Source organism: Capra hircus, chromosome 6 (genome assembly GCF_001704415.2).
Source record: "Capra hircus breed San Clemente chromosome 6, ASM170441v1, whole genome shotgun sequence".
Lineage (NCBI taxonomy): Eukaryota > Metazoa > Chordata > Mammalia > Artiodactyla > Bovidae > Capra > Capra hircus.
Window position 1 is genome coordinate 15,505,186 of NC_030813.1, and position 22,020 is coordinate 15,527,205.

The 22,020-nt window shown below is 44.1% G+C and overlaps 1 protein-coding gene across 3 annotated transcripts in view; it reads left to right on the top strand.

Annotated features, from left to right (window-relative positions):
- Positions 14,230-22,020, top strand: part of ELOVL6 (ELOVL fatty acid elongase 6) — a 139,770-nt gene continuing 131,979 nt past the window's right edge. Inside the window, exons 1-2 of one of the 3 annotated variants that reach the window (XM_005681308.3) lie at positions 14,230-14,402; positions 15,036-15,156. In XM_005681308.3, the coding sequence (XP_005681365.1) occupies positions 15,074-15,156 (83 nt within the window). In that variant the 5' untranslated portion in view covers positions 14,230-14,402; positions 15,036-15,073. 3 annotated transcript variants of the gene reach the window in all.

Sequence of the window (22,020 nt, forward strand, 5' to 3'; positions counted from 1 at the left end):
GCGGGCCTTAGAAAGCATCACTACGAACAAAGTTAGTGGAGTGATGGAATTCCAGTTGAGCTATTTCAAATCCTGGAAGATGATGCTGTGAAAGTGCTGCACTCAATATGCCAGCAAATTTGGAAAACTCAGCAGTGGCCACAGAACTGGAAAAGGTCAGTTCTCATTCCAATTCCAAAGAAAGGCAATGCCAAATAATGCGCAAACTACTGCACAATTGCACTCATCTCACAGGCTAGTAAAGTAATGCTCAAAATTCTCCAAGCCAGGCTTCAGCAATACGTGAACTGTGAACTTCCAGATGTTCAAGCTGGTTTTAGAAAAGGCAGAGGAACCAGAGATCCAATTGCCAACATCCGCTGAATCATGGAAAAAGCAAGAGAGTTCCAGAAAAACATCTATTTCTGCTTTATTGACTATGTCAAAGCCTTTGATTGTGTGGATCACAATAAACTGTGGAAAATTCTGAAAGAGATGGGAATTCCAGACCACCTGACCTGCCTCTTGAGAAACCTATATGCAGGTCAGAAAGCAACACTTAGAACTGGACATGAAACAACAGACTGTTTCCAAATAGGAAAAGGAGTACGTCAAGGCTGTATATTGTCACCCTGCTTATTTAACTTATATGCAGAGTACATCATGAGAAACGCTGGGCTGGAAGAAGCACAAGCTAGAATCAAGATTGCTGGGAGAAATATCAATAACCTCAGATATGCAGATGACACCACCCTTATGGCAGAAAGTGAAGAGGAACTGAAAAACCTCTTGATGAAAGTGAAAGAGGAGAGTGAAAAAGTTGGCTTAAAGCTCAACATTCAGAAAACGAAGATCATGGCATCTGGTCCCATCACTTCATGGGAAATAGATGGGGAAACAGTGGAAACAGTGGCAGACTTTATTTTCCTGGGCTCCAAAATCACTGGCGATGGTGACTGCAGCCATGAAATTAAAAGACGCTTACTCCTTGGAAGAAAAGTTATGACCAACCTAGATGGCATATTGAAAAGCAGAGACGTGACTTTGCCGACTAAGGTCCGTCTAGTCAAGGCTATGGTTTTTCCAGTGGTCACGTATGGATGTGAGAGTTGGACTGTGAAGAAAGCTGAGCGCTGAAGAATTGATGTGTTTGAACTGTGGTGTTGGAGAAGACTCTTGAGAGCCCCTTGGACTCCAAGGAGACCCAACCAGTCCATTCTGAAGGAGATCAGCCCTGGGATTTCTTTGGAGGGAAAGATGCTAAAGCTGAAACTCCAGTACTTTGGCCACCTTATGCAAAGAGTTGACTCATTGGAAAAGACTCTGATGCTGGTTGGGATTGGGGGCAGGAGGAGAAGGGGATGACAGAGGATGAGATGGTTGGAAGGCATCACAGACTCAATGGACGTGAGTCTGAGTGAACTCCGGGAGTTGGTGATGGACAGGGAGGCCTGGCGTGCTGCAATTCATGGGGTCGCAAAGAGTCGGACACGACTGAGCAACTGAACTTAACTGAAGAATCTTATAAGTTCAGGGTCATTCGTGGATTTCCTCATTCTGCCACACCACAAGAGAGGTTTACTGGATTTTGGCAGAATCATTTCAAAACACTTCAGAATAGAAACACAGTGAAGTCACCTTTCTTTGGGCTTAGACCTTTGTGTCTGTCGGAGCTCATCCGAGTTGAAGGGAGGCATGGCTCCTAAATCACTTATTGGCAGGAAGCAGATGAGCCTCTTCTTATGGTCACTGAGGGACTGAAAGGCTCCCTAAGTAGAGGGTCATCATCTTCTGCGACCTATGAGCACAAGTGGGTCCAACAGAACTTCACAACATTAGAGAGAGAAGGCCTAGAGAGAAACACTACCTTAGGCTGGTAAGTCCTTAGTGAGATCAGAGCAACTAGAAGGTTTGTTTAATTAAGTGTTAACCTGAGTTTCTCATAGGATTGCCTCTTCCCAGCCTCTCCCCAGATGGAAAAGAGGCTGTAGGGCTGGAAAATCTGGCAAATTTGCAGGGGATTGTGAGTCAGTGGAGAGTGCAGCTAAGCTGACCAGTGCAATTGCTCTATCAAACAAGTCTATTATTTTAAAAATCCATTCTTCACAGTGTTTTCTTGACTTTATACTTGTTCAAATTGCAAAACTTATCATTCTCCATCATGGACAAATTCCTCAGAAGTGCCTCATGGTGTAAATAATAAGGTCCCCATTCCTTTATTTGGAAAGACCCACAGGATCCTTTATGATCTGACTTGTGGCTAACCCTCTAGTTTGTTGTCGTGTTGTTAAGCCGCTAAGTCATGTCCGACTCTTTGCGACTCCATGGACTGTAGCCCACCAGGCTCCTCTGTCCATGGGATTTCCCAGGCAAGAATACTGGAGTGGGTTGCCGTTTCTTTCACCAGGGGATCTTTCTGACCCAGGAATCAAACCCAGGTCTCCTGTTTTGGCAGGAAGATACTTTACCACTGAGCCACCAGGGACACCCCTCTTTTTCATTTTCTAAAGAATGTAATGTTTGTGGAGTTCATGGATCTGAATACACCCAGTGGCCCCAGAGGCCACGAAAATTGACAGGGTGGCAGCTGCTCTCCCAGATCATAGCTGAAGCTCAGTTTAGTGTTCTCTTGGTGAAAAGTTTGCTAAGTCATGAGCACCAGTGATTTCTAGTCTGAGGCTTTCACTGTTTCTAAATGAACAGGCTCTGAGAACAAATGTCTTTGCAAAAGTCACTCAACCTCTCTAAGCCTATTTCCCCTTTTCTAGCATGGAAGTGGCTGGCCTGGTTTGCCTTCTGCACCTCTGTTGTTCTATAGGGACTTGAGGAAAGGTCATAACATGAATATCATGCTGTTATTGTCCCAGGCACTATGCTAGTCACATTATATAGATTATCCATTTAAGCCTTTACTGTATTTAATCCTCATTTTCAGAGAAGGGAATAGAGGTAAGAGAGAGCAATGTGTTGCCCCATGATTGACAGGATCCACATGGAATTAAGGGGCTTCCTAAAGTGTGATAGGGAAGAATCTTTGTATTCTATTACAAATTAATCATGAAAGGGATGTTTCCTATATGTTTAAATCATACATAATGGCTCAGGTATATGAACATTAAGCTCAAATACTTTTGTTTGGCTCACAGGAGACATCCTGACCAGGCCCACCTGTGATTGGCTGCAGAAAGTAATATATTCATATGACCGTTCTAGAGTCTCGCTAGAACCAGGACTTTACGCCTTCTCCTTTGAGTATAAAAAAAAAAAAAGCTTGAGTTCTAACTCAAGGAAGACAGTTCTTTGGAACACTAGTTCACTATTTTCTTGGTGTGTTGGCTTTCCAAATAAAGTCTCTATTCCTTGCTTCAACAAATCATCTCTTGATTAATTCACCTGTCATGCAGATAGCAGTAGGAGCTTGGACTCAGTAACAAAAGCTCCCCAAAGCTGCAGTGGGATGCAGTTACCAAAAGAGGAAAGACCAAGACAGCAAACATCCAAATCAATATAGAAAGAAATGAGTACAGGCTCTGTTTTTCTGAATTTTCCTACTGATGCTACAAACACAATCCCTTACGTCACTGATCTCAGATCTTTCTGTGGCTTTGGAAAGTTTTCAGTGTGTTTACTTTCAAATGTCTTTCAAGCCAACTTGCAACTCTTGTTTATGTCTAAAGAAAGTGAAAGTCGCTCAGTCGTGTCCAACTCTCTGTGACCCCAAGGGCTATCCATGGAATTCTCCAGGTCAGAATACTGGAGTGTTTAGCCTTTCCCTTCTCCAGGGAATCTTCCTAACCCAGGGATCCAAAGGGATTGAACCCAGGTCTTCTGCATTGTAGGTGGATTCTTTATCAGCTGAGCCACAAGAGAAGCCCAAGAATAAATGGAGTGGGTAGCCTATCCCTTTTCCAGCAGATCTTCCTGACCCAGGAAGCGAACCGGGGTCTCCTACATTGCAGGCAGATTCTTTACCAACTGAGCCATCAGGGAAGCCCTGTTTATGTCTAAAGAAAAGAAAGTGAAGTCTCAGTCGTGTCGGACTCTTTGTGATCCCATGGACTGTAGCCCACCAGGCCCCTCTGTCCATGGGATTTTCCAGGCAAGAGTACTGGAGTGAGAGGCCATTTCCTTCTCCGGGGATCTTCCTGACCCAGGGATCAAACCTGGGTCTCCTGCACTGTAGGCAGATGAGCCACCAGGGATATGTTTATGTCTAATCCCCTTCCTATTAACTTATCTCCAATAATCTTATTTTTCCTTCTTCCCCATCTTGATTAAAACTTCAGTTTTAAAAATTCAGTGATTAGAAGGTACACCCAAAGCAGCCAAGAAACCACTTGAGGCAAGATTAAAGGGACGTGGGAGGCTCATCAAGATTAGGAGACTGGACCACCTACGACTCTGCATACACCCTAATCTTATCAGCAACCCCAACCTTTTGAAACTTTGTAGAAGAAAGAGGAATGCAAGACTGTTGTTACTGCCTTGATCTTTATCACATACCCTTGCCTGACTTATAACTTCTCCCTATTCACCAGAGAGTGGGGGCACAGTTCTTGAGACCCTAGCCTACTGTGTCCCCCCTTTGCCTGGCAAAGTAACAAAGCCACTCTTTCCTTCTCCATTAAAAAAACAAACAAACAAACAAAAAAACAACAACAAAAAACTGGATCCAAATTCACAATACTCCGGAAATCATTAGACTTTATAACAGGTACTATGTGATCTTAAAAAAGAAAAAAGCTTCAAAAGTCTAAAGTACAGAACTTCAAACAGAGAATCAGACATTAATAAATCAGTATGGGGACTTCCCTAGCAGTCTGACGGTTGGGAGTTCATTTTGCAATGCAGGAGACATAGTCCAGGAACCTTGGTCCAGGAAACTAGGATCCCACACGCAGCTAGGCCCGAGGCGAGAATACTGGTGCTGCAACTATTGAAGAGATCACGCCACAGCTAGAGAGTCGGTTAGTCAAAGTCCCTTAGTCACGTCCGATTCTTTGCGACTCCATGGAATGTGCAGTTCTATGCAATTCTCCAGGCCAGAATACTGGAGTGAGTAGCCTTTCCCTTCTCCAGAAGATCTTCCCAACCCAGGGATCGAGCGCAGGTCTCCAGGGTTGCAGGCGGATTCTTTACCCGCTGAGCCACAAGGGAAGCCCGCAAGAGAGTCCATGTGCTGTAACAGAAGATCCCAAGTGCCACAGCTAAGACCCATGCAGCCAAATGCATAAATAAATCACCATGATTTTGGAAATCCCACATTTTGGGAACTGTTTTACTCATTTGGCTTCTTGGAAACTCTTCTTTTCTGGATGACATTTTTTCTCAAGGTCACCTTATTTTCCAACTTTAAACATCCTCCAATCTCTTCCACAGTTTTTTCTCTTAGTTCAGTCAGTTCAGTCACTCAGTTTTGTCTTACTCTTAGCGACCCCACACACTGCAGCACACCAGGCTTCCCTGTCCTTCACCCACTCCCAGAGCTTGCTCAAACTCATGTCCATCAGGTCAGTGATGCCATCCAACCATCTCATCCTCTGTCGTCCCCTTCTCCTCCTGTCTTCAGTCTTTCCCAGCATCAGGGTCTTTTCCAATGAGTCGGTTCTTCTCATCAGGTGGCCAAAGTATTGGAGTTTCAGCTTCAGCATCAGTCCTTCCAATGAATACTCAGGACTGATTTCCTTTAGGATTGACTGGTTGGATCTAAGAGTCTTCTCCAACACCACAGTTCAGAAGCATTAATTTTTCTCCTAAGATACTTGAACCATTACAAGAGTTCTCTACATGGTCTAATTGAGAAAGACTGCAGGCTCAAAGTAGAACTGTTGGAGAGGAATCCGCTGCTGTGAATGCCTGCAGCACTGAGAGAACGTGAACCATAGATGGTCAGGCCAGGGTGGGGGTGTGGGTGTGAGCCTGGCCATCTGCAGTGTGGATGGCCAAACTCAGCCTTCCCTCTTCCTGCTTTTCCTACTAAGAACCATAAAACATGACAAGTGGAGGACACCTAACTGTCCAATAATCCTCATTCTACAGGAGAAAACTGAGGCCACCAAAGGGAAAGAGATTTGCCTAAGATACCTCGTAAATTAATTAATGCAGGGCTAGGAAAGAACTCAGGCTTCCCTGGCAGCTCAGTTAGTAAAGAATCTGCCTGCAGTGCAGGACACCGGGGTTCGATCCCTGGGTCAAGAAGGGCCTCCGGAGAAGGAAATGGCAAACCACTCCAGAGGAAAATCCCGTGGACAAAGGAGCCTGGCGGGCTACAGTCCATGGGGTTGCAAGAGTCTGACATGACTTAGCAACTAAACCGCCACAACCATCCAGAAAGAACTCAGGCCTTCTAAGAATAGGTCTAGTGCTCTCCCCTTGTGCTACAGCTTTCCCTTTCTTATCCTTCCTCTAACAGGAGCTGAAATGACTTCTCCTGCCAAGGTTCCCTTTGCCTACATTTGGGGCTGGGTGGTCTTCTTCCCTCCAGCTCTCCCTCCCTCTCTCCTCCTCCCTTGCATTCTTTTCCTTCCTTGTTGTATATAAAATACAACAAAATGATGTATACAATACAATACAATCATAAAAACAAGTAACAGAAGAAAAAATAAGGGTAGAGATTACAAGATGGAGATGGGAATAAGGTTAAAAGTGTGTATTATATTAAGGTATAAACATCTACAAAGGTAAGTCCCAGATTTGCTTCCATATTTTTCTAACAGTAGAAACATAATTTACATTATTCTTGATAATAAATCAAGTATCTAAGATGGCACAACTATTAATACTGAGACCAGGTAGAAATACTTCTCAGAGTTTCCTTATAATCAAAATATTTGAAGATTTGTTGTTGTTCCTTTTAGGCTATTTGCTGTAGAACACGTTGAAAAGACAGTCTTTAGGAGTTTAATTAGTATTCACTGTCTTAGGCCAAGTCATAAGGCGGTAAAGCCCTCCTCAGTCTTACATGAGAGTAACTGCTCTGCAGGTCTGAAGGCTCCACTGCCCTGCCACATGCCTCTGACAGGTTAAAGTTGGATCATGGTGGGAAAGGGACTCACTGAGATTTATGCCTTTCTCAAGGTCTCCTTTATAGTTTGGACCAGTATTTATCAGAGGGAGAGTCTGAGAGGGTCTAGGTATTTCTTTGTAATTAAAAGAAGTTTATTCATTGTAAATTTCCATGCATCTCCTATTTTCTACTAATGCAAAAATAAAGAATAAATGCAGTTTCCTAGCAGCCAGTTCATTAACACATTTGTTTAGTCGCTAAGTTATGTTTGACTCTTTTGTGATCCCATGGACTGTAGCCTACCAGTCTTCTGTCCATGGGATTTCCCAGGCAAGAATACTGGAGTAGGTTGCCATTTCCTTCTCCAGGGGATATTCCCAACCCAGGGATCAAACCTGTGTCTCCTGCATTGGCAGGTGGACTGTTTATCACTGAGCCATCTAGGGAAGCCCTCATTAATACATACGAACATATATATGCATATATATATACACACACATACACACACACACATATATATATGGAGAGAGTGTGGGAACGTTAATATAATGTAAAAGTAACTCTTCAGTTCAGTTCAGTTCAGTCCCTCAGTCGTGTCTGACTCTTTGTGACCCCATGAATCGCAGCACGCCAGGCCTCCCTGTCCATCACCAACTCCCGGAGTTCACTCAGACTCACGTCCATCGAGTCAGTGATGCCATCCAGCCGTGTCATCCTCTGTCATCCCCTTCTCCTCCTGCTCCCAATCTTTCCCAGCATCAGGGTCTTTTCAAATAAGTCAGTTCTTCCCATCAGGTGGCCAAAGTATTGGAGTTTCAGCTTTAGCATCAGTCCTTCCAGTGAACACCCAGGACTGATCTCCTTTAGGATGGTTGGATCTCCTTGCAGTCCAAGGGACTCTCAAGAGTCTTCTCCAGCACCACAGTTCAAACACATCGATTCTTCGGCGCTCCGCCTTCTTCACGGTCCAACTCTCACATCTATACATGACCACTGGAAAAACCATAGCCTTGACTAGATGGACCTTTGTTGGCAAAGTCATGTCTCTGCTTTCTAATATGCTGTCTGGGTGGGTCATAACTTTCCTTCCAAGGAGTAAGTGTCTTTTATTTATTATTTTTTTTTAATTTTAATTTTAAAATCTTTAATTCTTACATGTGTTCCCAAACATGAACCCCCCTCCCACCTCCCTCCCCATAACATCTCTGTGGGTCATCCCCATGCACCAGTGTCTTTTAATTTCATGGCTGCAACCACCATCTGCCGTGAAAAGTAACTCTAGATTTCCATTAACATGCAGGTTGCCTAATTGTTCTCCAGGGGTGCTTTGATCTTAATAGCAATAATAAGAAATTGTTTTCATGATCAAATAATGTTTTTCAGGTTTTCCTTTATATCTCAAATACACTTTTTGTGCTACCACATAATTCTGTGTGTTGGACACATACAGGGGAAGTTTATCAGAATATATCTGAATAAAGAAAGCATGCGAGGTAGGATCCCATTACCTCCTATTTGATCGTCTTTCCCAGCCGTCCCTCAAGGGCCAAGGAAAACTCATTCCTTTGGGCCTTAATTGCTCTTGGCTACTCCCAGAGCAAAAAAGTCTTGGCTCACAGACTCAGAGGCTTTCAGGCAGCAAGCAACTGTGTGCTGCATGGAAGGCACATGCTCAGAGTGTTGTGAAAACCCCAGAGTTAAACTGGGTTTTTGAACACCTATCACAGTCCCTTATTACATTTTCTTAAATCAGATGTCTTCCTCTGAAATGCTGTGCTCACCACTCACTTAACTGAACTTTTTCAATTCACTGAATTGAAAGTGTCTATTTTGGAGTGTGAGTTTATTTTTACGTAACTATTTGTACATCTCCTATTTGCATAAAATTTTGATCTTGTATATTTCCCTTAATCTCTTCCAAGATTAATAAGGCATGTTGATCACTATGATAAGATCTTTTTAGGACAGGTCTACATGGGATGGGCTTTGAAGTGGCTCAGGCCCACCTCAAACTCTGGGGCAAAGGAAGACGATACTTTGGAACTCTGGCCAAGCACCACGATGCAGGTTGCCACCTAAGGCACATACAGAGCACCTCTGGAGGGGGAAGTGGAAGCAGGAGCAGAAGGTGGGTCCCTAGGTCACCCTGTTTCTCCCAGTGTTTGGGGGAGGCCTCTGCCCTGCCACAGTCTTTAAGAAGTTTCCAGGCCCCAACTTCCCTGTTCCAATCAAAAATCTTGCAAGCCACCTCAGTTCTGTCAGCTTTTGTCAGAAAAGGAATGGGGAAAGTTAAGCCTCCTTGGCTTCTTTTGTTTGTAAATACATTGTGTCTTTGAGAAAAAAAAAAAAAGATCTTCCTAAACTTTTTAATTTTCAGAGAGATCTAAAGTGAAAATTAAAAAAAAAAGAAAGAAAGTGAAAATGACCAGGAACTGAATATTGATTTTTCTCTCTGGGAGTTTTTTTTTTTTCCCAATGTTAGAATTTCTTGCTTACAAATCAATATAGTTTCCAACTTTGGAAACTATCTCCAGCTAGGTTAGCAAAGTTCATTGGGGGAAAAAAAAAGAAATGAAATGTGGTCCCTGTATTGCCAACCTCTGTAAGCAGGGCCAGAATAGAATTGCAACTTACCACTGTTGTCAGAGAGATGTAGTCCCTTTCCACCTGTGCCAGATCCAATGCCAGCTTGGTGGCATCAAAGAAGGTACATGAAGAAATTATGATCTGAATCCCTCTCAAGGGGTCAACTAAATCAGAGGACAAGGAAAAGTGGAATCACCTACTTGAGGTGTGCTTTTCAATTCAGAAATCTTTAGATCTGTTGAAACAGAGATGTGGTTGAAACAACTCTGATGTGATGTGGTTGTTTGTAGTCATTTGCTACAGCAGCCCTGTGAAACTAAGAACTCATTGTCTCTGCCCTGAAGATATAAGGTACAATGGATCCCCTGGTGTCTCGGTGTTAAAGAATCCACCTGCAAGGCAGGAGACATGGTTGGATCCCTGGGTCGGGAAGATCCCCTGGAGAAGGAAATGGCAACCCACTGCAGTACCCTTGCCTGGAGAATCCCATGGACGGAGGAGCCTGGCGGGCCACAGTCCATGGGGTTTCAAAAGTAGAACACAACTTAGTGACCGAAACCATCAGTCACCACCACCTCCCATGTGGCTGAGGGCTTCAGAGCTGTGGTAACAAGCACAAGAGTTTAGGAGGTGAGAGAGCAAGAGATCTTACATTTGAACAGATCTTATATTTGAAAAGCCTTAAGCTGGGAGTAGCTCGTGAATATCCAAAGGGGTTTCGGAAAGAAGGGTATCCAAGCAGAGAAAATGACGGGACAAACAAAGTCCAGGCTCAAGATGTTCAGAGGATGTGAAATGGGTCAGCATGGCTAGACTCATCTAGGGACCAGAGGTCTAGAAAAGTAGGTTAGTGTTAGAAGGGCCCAGAAACAATGAGTATATTTTAACATATTTCTGAACCAGTGAAATTTTGAGCTGGTAGCATGCAGCCCAGTGGTTATTTTACATAGCGAAAATGAAATTAAGGATCAATGTACTTTCCCCAATAGCAAGGTTTGGAAGAGAGTCAGGACCAAACTCCAGATCTTTTGCTTAGCTGTCATTCATCTTTGTAAATAAATCTGTCTTTCAAAGTATGCCTTACTCTCTGAACTAATTTTGAGAATTTTACTACTAAATGTCAATTAGCTGTTATTTTTTAAGCCCCAATTATTTATATTCAATATTAACTACCTATCTGGTTATGGGTTAGAAACACACACAATAAATCTTTTCATCAAAATTCCTAGTGGTGTTGCTGGGCACCTTCCTAACATTCTTCTCCATTTCTCCTAAGCTTCTATAGCCCCCTTGCAGGAAAAAAATAATCAACACAAATAGCCAGGTCTTAGTATGTGTTTTGCAGTGCAAAATAAATATAGAAAAATCATTTTGAAATATTTTATTTCTAATAGAAAAATAATCCATTATTTCACTACTCATCTAACTCCTGTTGAAATTTTTTTTAATGAAATACAAATACATCATAAAATTCAAATACTGTGAAAAAATAAACACTAGGAACTCTCTTTAGTTTGCTCCCAGGTCTTTCCCCAAACATATACATCACCAACAAACTCTTCCCTCCAAACCCCACAAAAGTGTACATTTGTAAATGTTTTTCTTAAATATATCACAATACAAAATGCCCTGTGCCTTGCTTTTTAATTTTCCTTAAAAATATTTCTGGAAGCTCTCTGAATATTGCAACCGACAGAACCATTTCTTTTCAAAAGGCTTTAAAATATTCTATTGCAAGGGTTTGCCATCATCTAATTATTAACCATCATTTAGTTAGCCCCCCATTATTTCCAATGTTTTCTTATTGCAAACATTGCTGAACAATATCTTATACACATATCTAAAATGTGTTTATGAGTGTATCCACAGCTTAAGCTCCTAGTAATGGAATTACTAGGAATTATCATGCTATTCTCTATCTAAAATCCTTTTAATTTCTCCTCACCCCATAGCAGTTAATGTGTGTGTGTGCTCAGTCATGTCTGACTCTTTGTGACCCCATGGACTGTAGCCTGCCAGGCTCCTCTGTCCATAGAATTTTCAAGCAAGAATACTTGAGTGGTCTAATCCAATTATCTCATCTTGATTTGCCAGTCCGCCAAGATCTGGCCCATGCCCCGCCTCTCCAACCTATCAATCATTCCTTCCTTATGACCTGGAAACACACCAACCTACAAACTTATCCCTTACCTTAGAGTGTTTGTACTTGCTCTTGCTTCTGCAAAAGTTAGTGACTCTGTCACTGTGGTTTCAACTACTGACCTATAACAAATAGACTGGTGATTATTACTCCAGCAAGGATGAGTTTATTCAGAATAAAGAGAATTACAATTGAGAGTGTGTAACTGTGGTAAACCATGTGCAAGTCACTGCAGAGGAAGGGAAGAACACTCTTATAGAGGGGAAAAGGAAGTGGGGAGGGTATAATAAACAAAGAGACCACGGTTTTTCATTGATTCAGTTGTTGCCAGAAAAAAAGAGGAGTCTTTCTTCTTCCTGTTGGGCTCTGCTGTGGTTGCAGGGCAGGAGGGCTCCCCCTTCTGGTCTCACAGCTTTATTTAATTGAGATTTCTGTGTATTAATTTTTTCTAAGACTCATAGTCACCTCAGTGAAGCCTTCAGCGTTTAAATGAACACTCCCATCTCTTCAGATGATGCTACTTAATTTTAATCTTAGAATGTCACCTTATATGAAATTATTTTGTCTTCTCTGGAATATGAGCTCCAAAAGGGCGGGAGACCTGTCTTTCCTCTTCCCCTGACTCCCAAGAGCTCAGCAGAGCACAGGCTCAAGGAATATCTGGTAAATAAATGGTCAAAGGATAGTGTATTTAAAATGATTAAATAGGCTGCCAAATTGCTTTCCAGGTAAAGCCACCAGTTTTCACTACCACTGACAGTGTCTGTTTTGAATACTCTTAAAAATACATAATACTATCAAGAATTTACCATTTTTTGGTACTTGTCCACTTTAAAGGTCAAGAAATAGGGACTCACCTCCCATTGTAATTTTTATTCAGACACTGTTAAGAACAAATCAGATATTTGCTTTTAACAAAACCCCAACTCCATCTCCAGAAAATAAACAGGTAATAACAGACAAAAAAGTAAGTCAATAAAAATTTCTCATACTAGTTTAAACTTGACATGATGCCTAGTGAGAATAACAGTTTAGAAATGGGGTCTTTTTAAGGCAAAAGTAGGACTTATCCTTGCAAAATATAGCAAAATATTTGCTGGATTTTCTCACCCTTGTTTCCTTTGTCACTTTCCTTGCTTCTTTAGGAGCCTTCCCTTGTGCCTTTCCCAGATGGTAAAGAGTCCACCTGCAGCGCAGGAGACTGGGTTCAATCCCTGGGTTGGGAAGATCCGCTCGAGGAGGGCATGGCAATCCACTCCGGTATTCTTGCCTGGAGAATCCCATGGACAGAGGAGCCTAGTGGGCTCAGTCCAGTGGGGTCACATAGAGTCGGACAGGACTGAAAGACTAACCAAAACATGCCTCCCTTCTTTCATCTACTTAAATCACTTCACTTTACAAATATTTATTGATTACTCATATGCCCAGGTGCAGCACTAAAATTGTGATCTAATCAGTCCACACCCACCTTTTAAGACTACTAAGTATTTTGGCCTAGCTGTACTTTCAGATTTACTCAGACTTTTGCTGCAGAAGTCTCTAGAATAACAACCCTTAAATGGAGAGATGAGGAAAGTTTGTATATGGAATATTTGGGAGCATCAACTTATAAATTAATTTGCCATATATGTGTGTGTGTATGTGCGTGCCTGCAAAGTCGGTTCAGTCGTGTCCAACTCTTTGCGACACGATGGACTGTAGCCCACCAGGCTCCTCTGTCCGTGGGATTCTCCAGGCAAGAATACTGGAGTGGGTTGCCATGCCCTCCTCCAGGGGATCTCCCTAATCCAGGGGTTGAACCCATGTCTCCTGTGTCTCTTGCATTGGCAGGAGGGTCCTTTACCACTAGCGCTACCTGGGAAGTCTGTCTGTCTCTCTCTATCTATATATATACTGGATTAAAAAAAAAAAAAACCTCTAACTTTTTATTATACCCTCCTTATTTAAAGACATGTTTCTCACAGTTTCCAGTTTTCAGTGGTTTGAGGCACTCGACTTTAAATGGAAATATCCTCTTTGGACTGCCTTGGAGGTGGGGAGGTGCCGAGAAAGAATTTTCTTCCTGGTCCTAATGTCCACCTAATTTTTAAAGCATAGGTTCGTTATTCTTCTTATATTTTAAGCTTACAATTACATGCGTATATTATTAGATGCCTCGATGCCCCATGTCACTTTTCTTAATTTGTGGGGAATGAGTGGAGGGAGGGACAGAGTGAAAAATACTTCCCTCTGAGTAAAGAAAGAGGGTGTATATGGAAACTGAGATTAAAACACTGGTGTGAGACTGGGAGGTCAGTAGGGGTCAATGGTACATTTAGCCCTCTCCTCAAAGGTGATTCTGTTTCACCTACACCCGTAAAATAAATAAAGCGAATTTCTTATGCATGCAAATAGTTTTTGCATTGAACCAGTTGGTCCAGGTCTCCTATCTGCTAACTTCCTTACCCTCTTTGTTTCAGTTCACTATCTCTCTGCTGCTGCACTATCTCTACCCTTTCCCATATCCAAACCCTCCACCTAACCTCCCTCCTCTTTTGGCTTCTAGTCACTCTCGACTTTCTGCCACCTTCGCCCTCAGCATCCCCAGTCGGCACGTGACTGGGGGGCTCTGCAGACCGGGCCCCAAGTTTCCTTGAGTCAAAGCCAGAGCTCGGTGGTGAGCGACCTGGACGGTGCGGCAGGGGCAAGGAGGTAGAAAATGCGTTCGTTTCACGTGGCATCTCAGCGCAAATTTGTCTGGAGTTCTTGGCGAGGAAGCGGGCAGGTTTTATTATTTACTTATAGCCTACGTGCTAAGCTCGCTCTGGGGCTTCGCTTGGTTTTCAGAAACTTCATTCAAACGCCAGGGGAAGCAGCCCACGAGGTCGGGACTGGGCGTTGTAGATGACCTCAAAGCTACTTCCTCCCCCTCCAAGCCCTTCTTTCTCTCCCCTAGTCACCTTTAGGTATACAAAACTGCCCCCGGGGCTAGAGAGGTCTCGCTCTCTCTCGCAAAGGGTTAAAATTTGTCGGATCGCATGAGGGGGAGGAGATTCCACATAGACAAGTAAAAAGGGCGATGGACAAACGTGCGGGCACTAAGACCGCAAGGCATTCATTTCCTCCTACGGTGGATGCGGACGCCGGGAGGAGGAGAGTCCCGGAGAGAGGAGCTGGGAGCAGAGGCGCAGGCAATGCTCAACCCCGACTGTAGCTGAGAGAGGCTGGGGGAAACCGGTTGCCGGAGATCGACCGGCGAGGGGAAGACCTTGGGGGGTGGGTGGGGGAAACAGACTGGAGAGCACTCGAAATCTAGCGCTTTACAGATTATTTTATTTTGTGTAGAGAATACGTAGCGACTCCGAAGATCAGCCCCAGTGAACATGTCAGTGTTGACTTTACAAGAATATGAATTCGAAAAGCAGTTCAACGAGAATGAAGCCATCCAGTGGATGCAGGAAAACTGGTAGGTGATGCTTTCGTGTGATGCTGTCCCCAGGAGCCCCGCGCGTTTTCCCCGTGTGCCTTAATGTCGGTACTCCCTTTCTGGGGCGTGAATGGAGCGAGGAACCGCGGGTAGCGGGAGCGGATCGCTGAGTTCCCGGGTCTCCCCGGTGCAGGAGACATTGGGGCTGCATGAAGCGCGTGAGTCTGTGGGTGCCCCTGGGTGAGCCGTGGCTACACATGCATCTTTAACATAGATTATATAACATAGAACATACATGTGTACATGGAGTGCGACAGGGAAGGCGGGAGAGACGCCACAGACCCTACCTGTGCTGCTCCTGGTTTCCCTCTAGATTTGGGTTTTCTTGCTCGGCCTCCTGCAAGCAGAGTGTGAAAGGCAGTGGAGATAGGACCCGGTCTCCGGCTCTGTTTAACCCTCTCCCATCCGCCGTTCTCTGCTCTCTGGCCCTCGCCCTTTCCCCATTCCTCCTGTCTGTCCTTCCTTTCTCCTTGCAGCTCTCCTTCTTCACTGTCTTTCTCCTTGCTGCTCCCCAGCCAGATTCTTCCTTTCCTGGACCCCTTTTCCCCACGCAGATCCCTTTCCAGTTTCATGAAGAGACGGAGGCGGGGAGTGGGGGAGGAGGGGACAATGAAAACAGTAATAAAAATGAATGAACCCGAGCGAGTGGAGCCACGCCATTATTAAGTTTGTTTTACGGAAACGCCTTTTGGACACACTGGATTCTAATTTAGTGGGAAGCTGCTGATTGGAGTTGAGACAGATTAAAAACCCCTGGGTCCGCAGAGTCCTTGTGGGGTGGGGAATGTTCCCCACACAACTTCTAACCTGGGAAAGCATCTTTCTTGTTAACTGTATTCCCTCCGCCAGTCCTTTTGGAAATCCCTGTGTGGGAAGCGATCCCGTGTCACCTTGCAATACTTAACAGGGGAGGGTGTGTATGTTCATCTCGCTTCTAGCTTGTAGACGGAGCTGCTGTGGCAGACATTCTCTAACCACCCCACCTTAAGCCCGTGTCTGACGATCAGTAAAGAGAAAGCCCAAGGCAACCCCCAGCTAGGCAGCTGCTGGCAGCCTCCCAGGTACTGTTGGAGAGGGTCGGGCCGAGGGGGCTCTCGGAAGGTGGGGGATTCCGCCTGCCGCGTGCGCTAGCGCGTGCCCCCGGCGCCCTCACGACCTGCCTTCCCTCCCCCAGGTCATCAATGGGAAACCGGAGACGCTAGCGCGCCTGGAGGCTGGGGCGGGTGGGTGCTCTGCGCCGGAACCCGGGAATGGGGCTCAACGTCTTCTCCCCGGGAGGTTCGGCCGCCGCTCCCGCCTCCTCCCTCGCGGCCGGCCCGCGGGGGACCGGCTGGCCATTTGCGGCCTCAGCGCCGCCGGGCCCGCCCCCTGCGCTGGGCGCGCCGGCGGGGCCGGGCCGGTTGGGGTGGGCGCGGCGCGCGGCCTGGCGCGCTCACACGCGCTGCGGCGTGGCTGGGGGCTTCCTCGGGCGCGGGGGCGGGGGGCCACAGCCGGAAGCCAGGAGGGCCAAGCGATTCGCTCGGAAGGCTGGGAAGTGCGGCAGCGCTCCGGGCCGAGGCCCGTCCTGGGCCTCCGAGGGCGAAGGCGCCGAGGGTGGGCCCGGAAGACGGTTGTGCACCCGGAGGCTCGATTCCGTAGGAGTTTAGACAATTAAGGCCTCTGCGCTAGGGGAAGCCAAGCCTCCCTCGGGCCCCACCAAAGGGACCTTCTTTACAGGCACTTCCTCCTCCCGCGTAGGGGGTGGCGCTGAGGGCCGGGCGGGGGCGGTGCCTGGGGGGGTGAGGGGTGGCGCCGGGAGCCGCGCGGCGGACCAGCAGAAGGCGAAGGTCTTCTCTGCAACTGTTTGTCGTGGTGTCTTGTCACACCGCTGAGTCCATCCTCCCGCCCCATCGGCCCTGCGCTCTCTGTGTTTCCTAATATCTGGCCAGTCTCCAACTTGCTGCACCCTTGTTGAACCTGCCCCTCCGGAACTGGCCTCCCCTCGGGCCGGCTGCTCCGGCTCACTGTGGGCTAGCCCCTCTCCTTGCACCTCCTCGGTGGATACTCTTACTCACTTGTTGCCTTTTTTCTGGGGCCACTTTCTGTGTTTCCACCACCACCTGGTACTATTTCCCGCCTCTTTCTCTATTGGACTGTCCTGGTGACTCAGACCATAAAGCGTCTGTCTACGATATTAGAGACTTGGGTTCGATCGATCCCTGGGTTGGGAAGATTCCCTGGAGAAGGAAATGGCAACCCACTCTAGTACTCTTGCCTTGAAAATCCCATGGACGGAGGAGCTTGGTCGCGAAGAGTCGGGCACGACTGAGCGACTTCACTTTCGCGTTCTCTATTGACCAATACACCAATACATCAAACAGGGCCTAACCCTCGGGATTGAAAATGGGAAAAAATGCACCAATTTGTCTTCGCCTGTTGGACTCTTTACCACTCTTAGCTCTTTTTCTGTACATTTCATCTGGCAGTATCTTTCCTAGCTTTTTATTAATATGCGTAAGTATTTAGATGTATGTCTGCATTCTAGGAGAAGGAAATGGCAACCCACTCCAGTATTCTTGCCTGGAGAATTCCATGGATGGAGGAGCCTGGCGGGCTACATACAGTCTGTGGGGTCACAGAGAGTCGGACACGGCTGAGTGACTAACACGAACTGTGCCTCCTGCTAGACCATCATCTCTTCAGGGCATGCTTCTTATTCCGCTCTTGAATGCACCTTGAAGAATGCATTGTACAGGCAGATGCCTGGGAAAAGTCTTAACTAGTGAGTTAAAGTGATGATGGATGTCTATTTTATTGCCAGCACAGCTACCTGAACCTTAGCAGACTTGGCCTTCCCTTGAGTTTTGAATACTATGACATAGTCACATATTAGGAGTTCCCCTTCCTGACTTTTTCTCTCTTTGACCCTAATTGTCTTGTTTCTTTTTATATCCCAGAGTGTATGCATTTCTCCCAGTATCCTTGGGTGCCCATTTTATAAACCTCTCCCAAAATGTCAACAGCCAAAAAGTCTTGAACTAGGTGTATAAGAAAATGAAGGTTTTTTCCTTTTCATTTCCTTTGTTAACCAAAGCTTACACCCTCTTGAGAGGGAACGTTTAGGAAGCACAAGGTCTTGCATTTGCCAGACTCATTAACTACAGATGACTTGAAATAGTTTCTGGAGGAAAAACAATGTTGTGAAGTTTCTACTGTATTTTTTTGACAAATTATTTTCAGTTGTCCTTAAAAATTCCCTAGACATAGCCTCAAATAAAACTCAGTTTACAGAATTAAGTTATAACTTATCTCTCAAAGATTAAGCTGCACTCACTGTGTTTTGAAGAATTGTAAGGAAGGTCAGGAGTGTTGTTTTGTCAGGATGCTGTCTGCACTACCTTTTGAATATGATTTAAGAAGGCCTTTATTAAACTTATCCTATAATCTGTACTCATTACTTTATTACATATTAATGTAATGGGACCCTTATTTTGGAGTGATGTTTTTATAAACTAAAGAGTTCAGCTGAGGCAAATTTATCAAGTTTATTGCTGCTCAAACAATGATTAACCCTGTATTCACTGTTTTAGACATGGGATAAATACTATAGACCATTTTACTTTTCTAGCAAATAGTTTCACATTAGAAAAACTATGGAAAAATGCAGAGTAATAAATATGCCTTGGAGAATCACCCTGAGCCACATCTTTATATGTCAATGAAAAAATATCCTGGGTAATATTATATGGTAAATGAGGGTATATTGCATGAGATAGAGGAAAATACCTGCTCTTAGCTTAACATTTTTAAGTTCTGATTTGACACTGAAAAGCCCTTGTGGTTTTACAGCATTGAAAATAGAGGCGTTTTGTTCTTTTATGAGATGTCTGGCCTTTACCTGTTATTTTCACAAATAGCTGACTTCATTTATTAGGTCTGCTGGGAAGGGGGCAAAATCGCCTAGGGATTGGTAAAGTGACATAAAATTCACTGACTGAGAAGGGCAGCTGGGCTCTGCTCTGCCTTCTCTTTCAGCAGCCTGCCAGGTCTGTGCTCGCAGTGGTAGATGCTAGTTGCTTCAGTTGTAATTGTCTGACCAATGGTGATTATCTTCTGATGTCGGCTGACACGGTGTTCACCAATAAGAAAGCAGGAGGCCTGTGCTGACTGCTGTAACATTATGTATGTGAGGTGACGTCATCACAGGGTTTGCCTAGAACCTCACGAAACCCTCCCCCGCTCCCCTCTGGGCATCCTTCACATCCAGCCTTTCACTGCTTTGTATATTTTTCTGACCTTCTTTCCACCCGTGGTAATGGTTATAAAGATTTTATTGTTTTTATATTTTGTATGCTGTTTGAGGTCTATAAGATAGTGGGGGGATTTTTAGAAGTAAATACTGTCTGGCTAAGGAAAGTACAGATTGGTTTTTACTAAGGGAAAAAAACACTGTTAAAAAGAAATTGCACATCTTTTTGTTTTTTGTTAGATGTGAGATTTGGAAGGTAACATACAATTTCAATCTGAAAAAACGTAAAAGTATTATAAGCCTGTGTTAGATTTTCACTCAAAATATAGCATTTAATGTCTATCACACTTTGGAATGCAGGCTGTTTTTCCTGTAGTGACAATTGCTTTGCATTGATCTCTAAAATCCTCCTTGTGCCTTGTATGTTTTTGTAAGAAAAGTGGCTGTAAACCAGTACCGTCTGTGGCCATAAGACAGAAAAGGCCACAATGTCTCATTTAATCAATACAAATTGGGTCAGCTGTCTAGGAAACTACTATGTCCACACTGTACCCAGTGTGTTTTTGCCATTTAGTTTGGAGAATCACAGTTCATATTAGCCTTAAAATTGAAAATCCTAAGTGTGAGGAACTTAACATTCATTCAATAAACTTTAGAAACCACTTGAGATGTTGGCCTCTTATGCACTAGGTTAAGAGTGAGAACACTGAGAAAATGTATACAGAGGAAAATTGTGATCTCTGATGTGATCCTAGCAAATAATATTGTGTAAGAACTTTAATCTGAACTTTTATGTGATGTATATTCATGCAGTCTGGTTTCTCTAGGGTTTCCAGGAATAATGCAAATTATTTTATGATTATCTGTCTCTATATTCACATTAGTAACTAAATATGAATATAGTGATAAAATGTTTACATAGGCCTTTTGCTAAATTGGAAGTTAAATTTTGTGGTCTAAACACGACTCCTTGGTGCTTTTAATGTTCAGTTCAGTTCAGTCCAGTCACTCAGTTGTGTCCGAATCTTTGTGACTCCATGAATCGCAGCACGCCAGGCCTCCTTGTCCATCACCAACTCCCGGGGTTCACTCAAACTCATGTCCATCGAGTCGGTGATGCCATCCAACCATCTCATTCTCTGTCGTCCCCTTCTGCCCTCAATCTTTCCTAGCATCAGGGTCTTTTCATTATGAGTCAGCTCTTCCCATCAGGTGGCCACAGTATTGGAATTTTAGCTTCAACATAAGTCCTTCCAGAGAACACCCAGGACTGATCTCTTTTAAGATGGACTAGTTGGATCTCCTTGCAGAAGGGACTCTCAAGAGCCTTCTCCAACACCACAGTTCAAAAGCATCAATTCTTCAGTGCTCAGCTTTCTTCACAGTCCAACTCTCACAGCCATACATGACCAGTGGAAAAGCCATAGCCTTGACTAGATGGACCTTTGTTGGCAAAGTCATGTCTCTGCTTTTGAATATGCTATCTAGGTTGGTCATAACTTTCCTTCCAAGGAGTAAGCGTCTTTTAATTTCGTGACTGCAGTCACCATCTGTAGTGATTTTGGAGCCCAAAAATATAAAGTCTGACTTTATATTTTTCTTTATATTTAAACTGTTTCCACTTTTTCCCCATCTATTTGCCATGAAGGGATGGGACCAGATGCCGTGATCTTAGTTTTTAATCTTAGCTTTCAATGTTAGATGATAGTAAATTCTAAGTGTCAGGATCACATTGGAATTTAATTACAAAGTCAATCCACTCTAGATCCAGAATTTGCTTTGCCTGTTTATCTTTAAGGAGAATCTATTTTGTGGGAAAGTTTTGAGAGGGGAAAGAGGCTTAGAAATACTTTGGAGAGCATAAACAACCATCTGACCTGTCTTAAGCCAACAAAGTAAAATGGAGTACAGCAAATCAAGAATTCATATTTGGTTCAATGATCTGGATATTTCATGTCCAACACTTTCTAAGATGAGTTATCCAAAAATTGTTGCTACAATTCACTTAATTTGTCATGTCTGGATACAGGTGAGCCGAGCTGGCTTTTATTAATAAGAATCAGACAACAGTCCACAAATTTGCCTTAGCTTTCTATTTTTATTCTTAGCTTCAAATCCATCTGTTTCACCTACTTTCCATTTATCTTTGTTAGAAGAGCATAGACACTTACCTGGAAAAGTTTACCTTAGGAAAATTACCCATATCACAGTTATTCCTGTTGGTAGTCTAAGGAAATCTGAATGAAAATATAACATGGCTTTATTGAAAGGTAAAGGCTCATAACTTCATTTCTTTGTTTGTATTCTGATTATGAGTATATGGCTTCCCGGGTGGCTCAGAGGGTAAAGCATCTGCCTGCAATGCAGGAGATCTGAGTTCAGTCACTGGGTGGGGAAGATCCCCTGGAGAAGGAAATGGTAACCCACTCCAGTACTTTGCCTGGAAAATTCCATGGACAGAGGAGCCTGGTAGGCTGCAGTCCATTGGATCACAAAGAAGCCCACACAACTGAGCAACGTTACTTCTTCTGTGAGTATATACAGGCAGGTATGAGCATGTAAAGTTCAGAACTTTAACAGCATCCTTAACTATATTTAACTTACAATAATTTTAT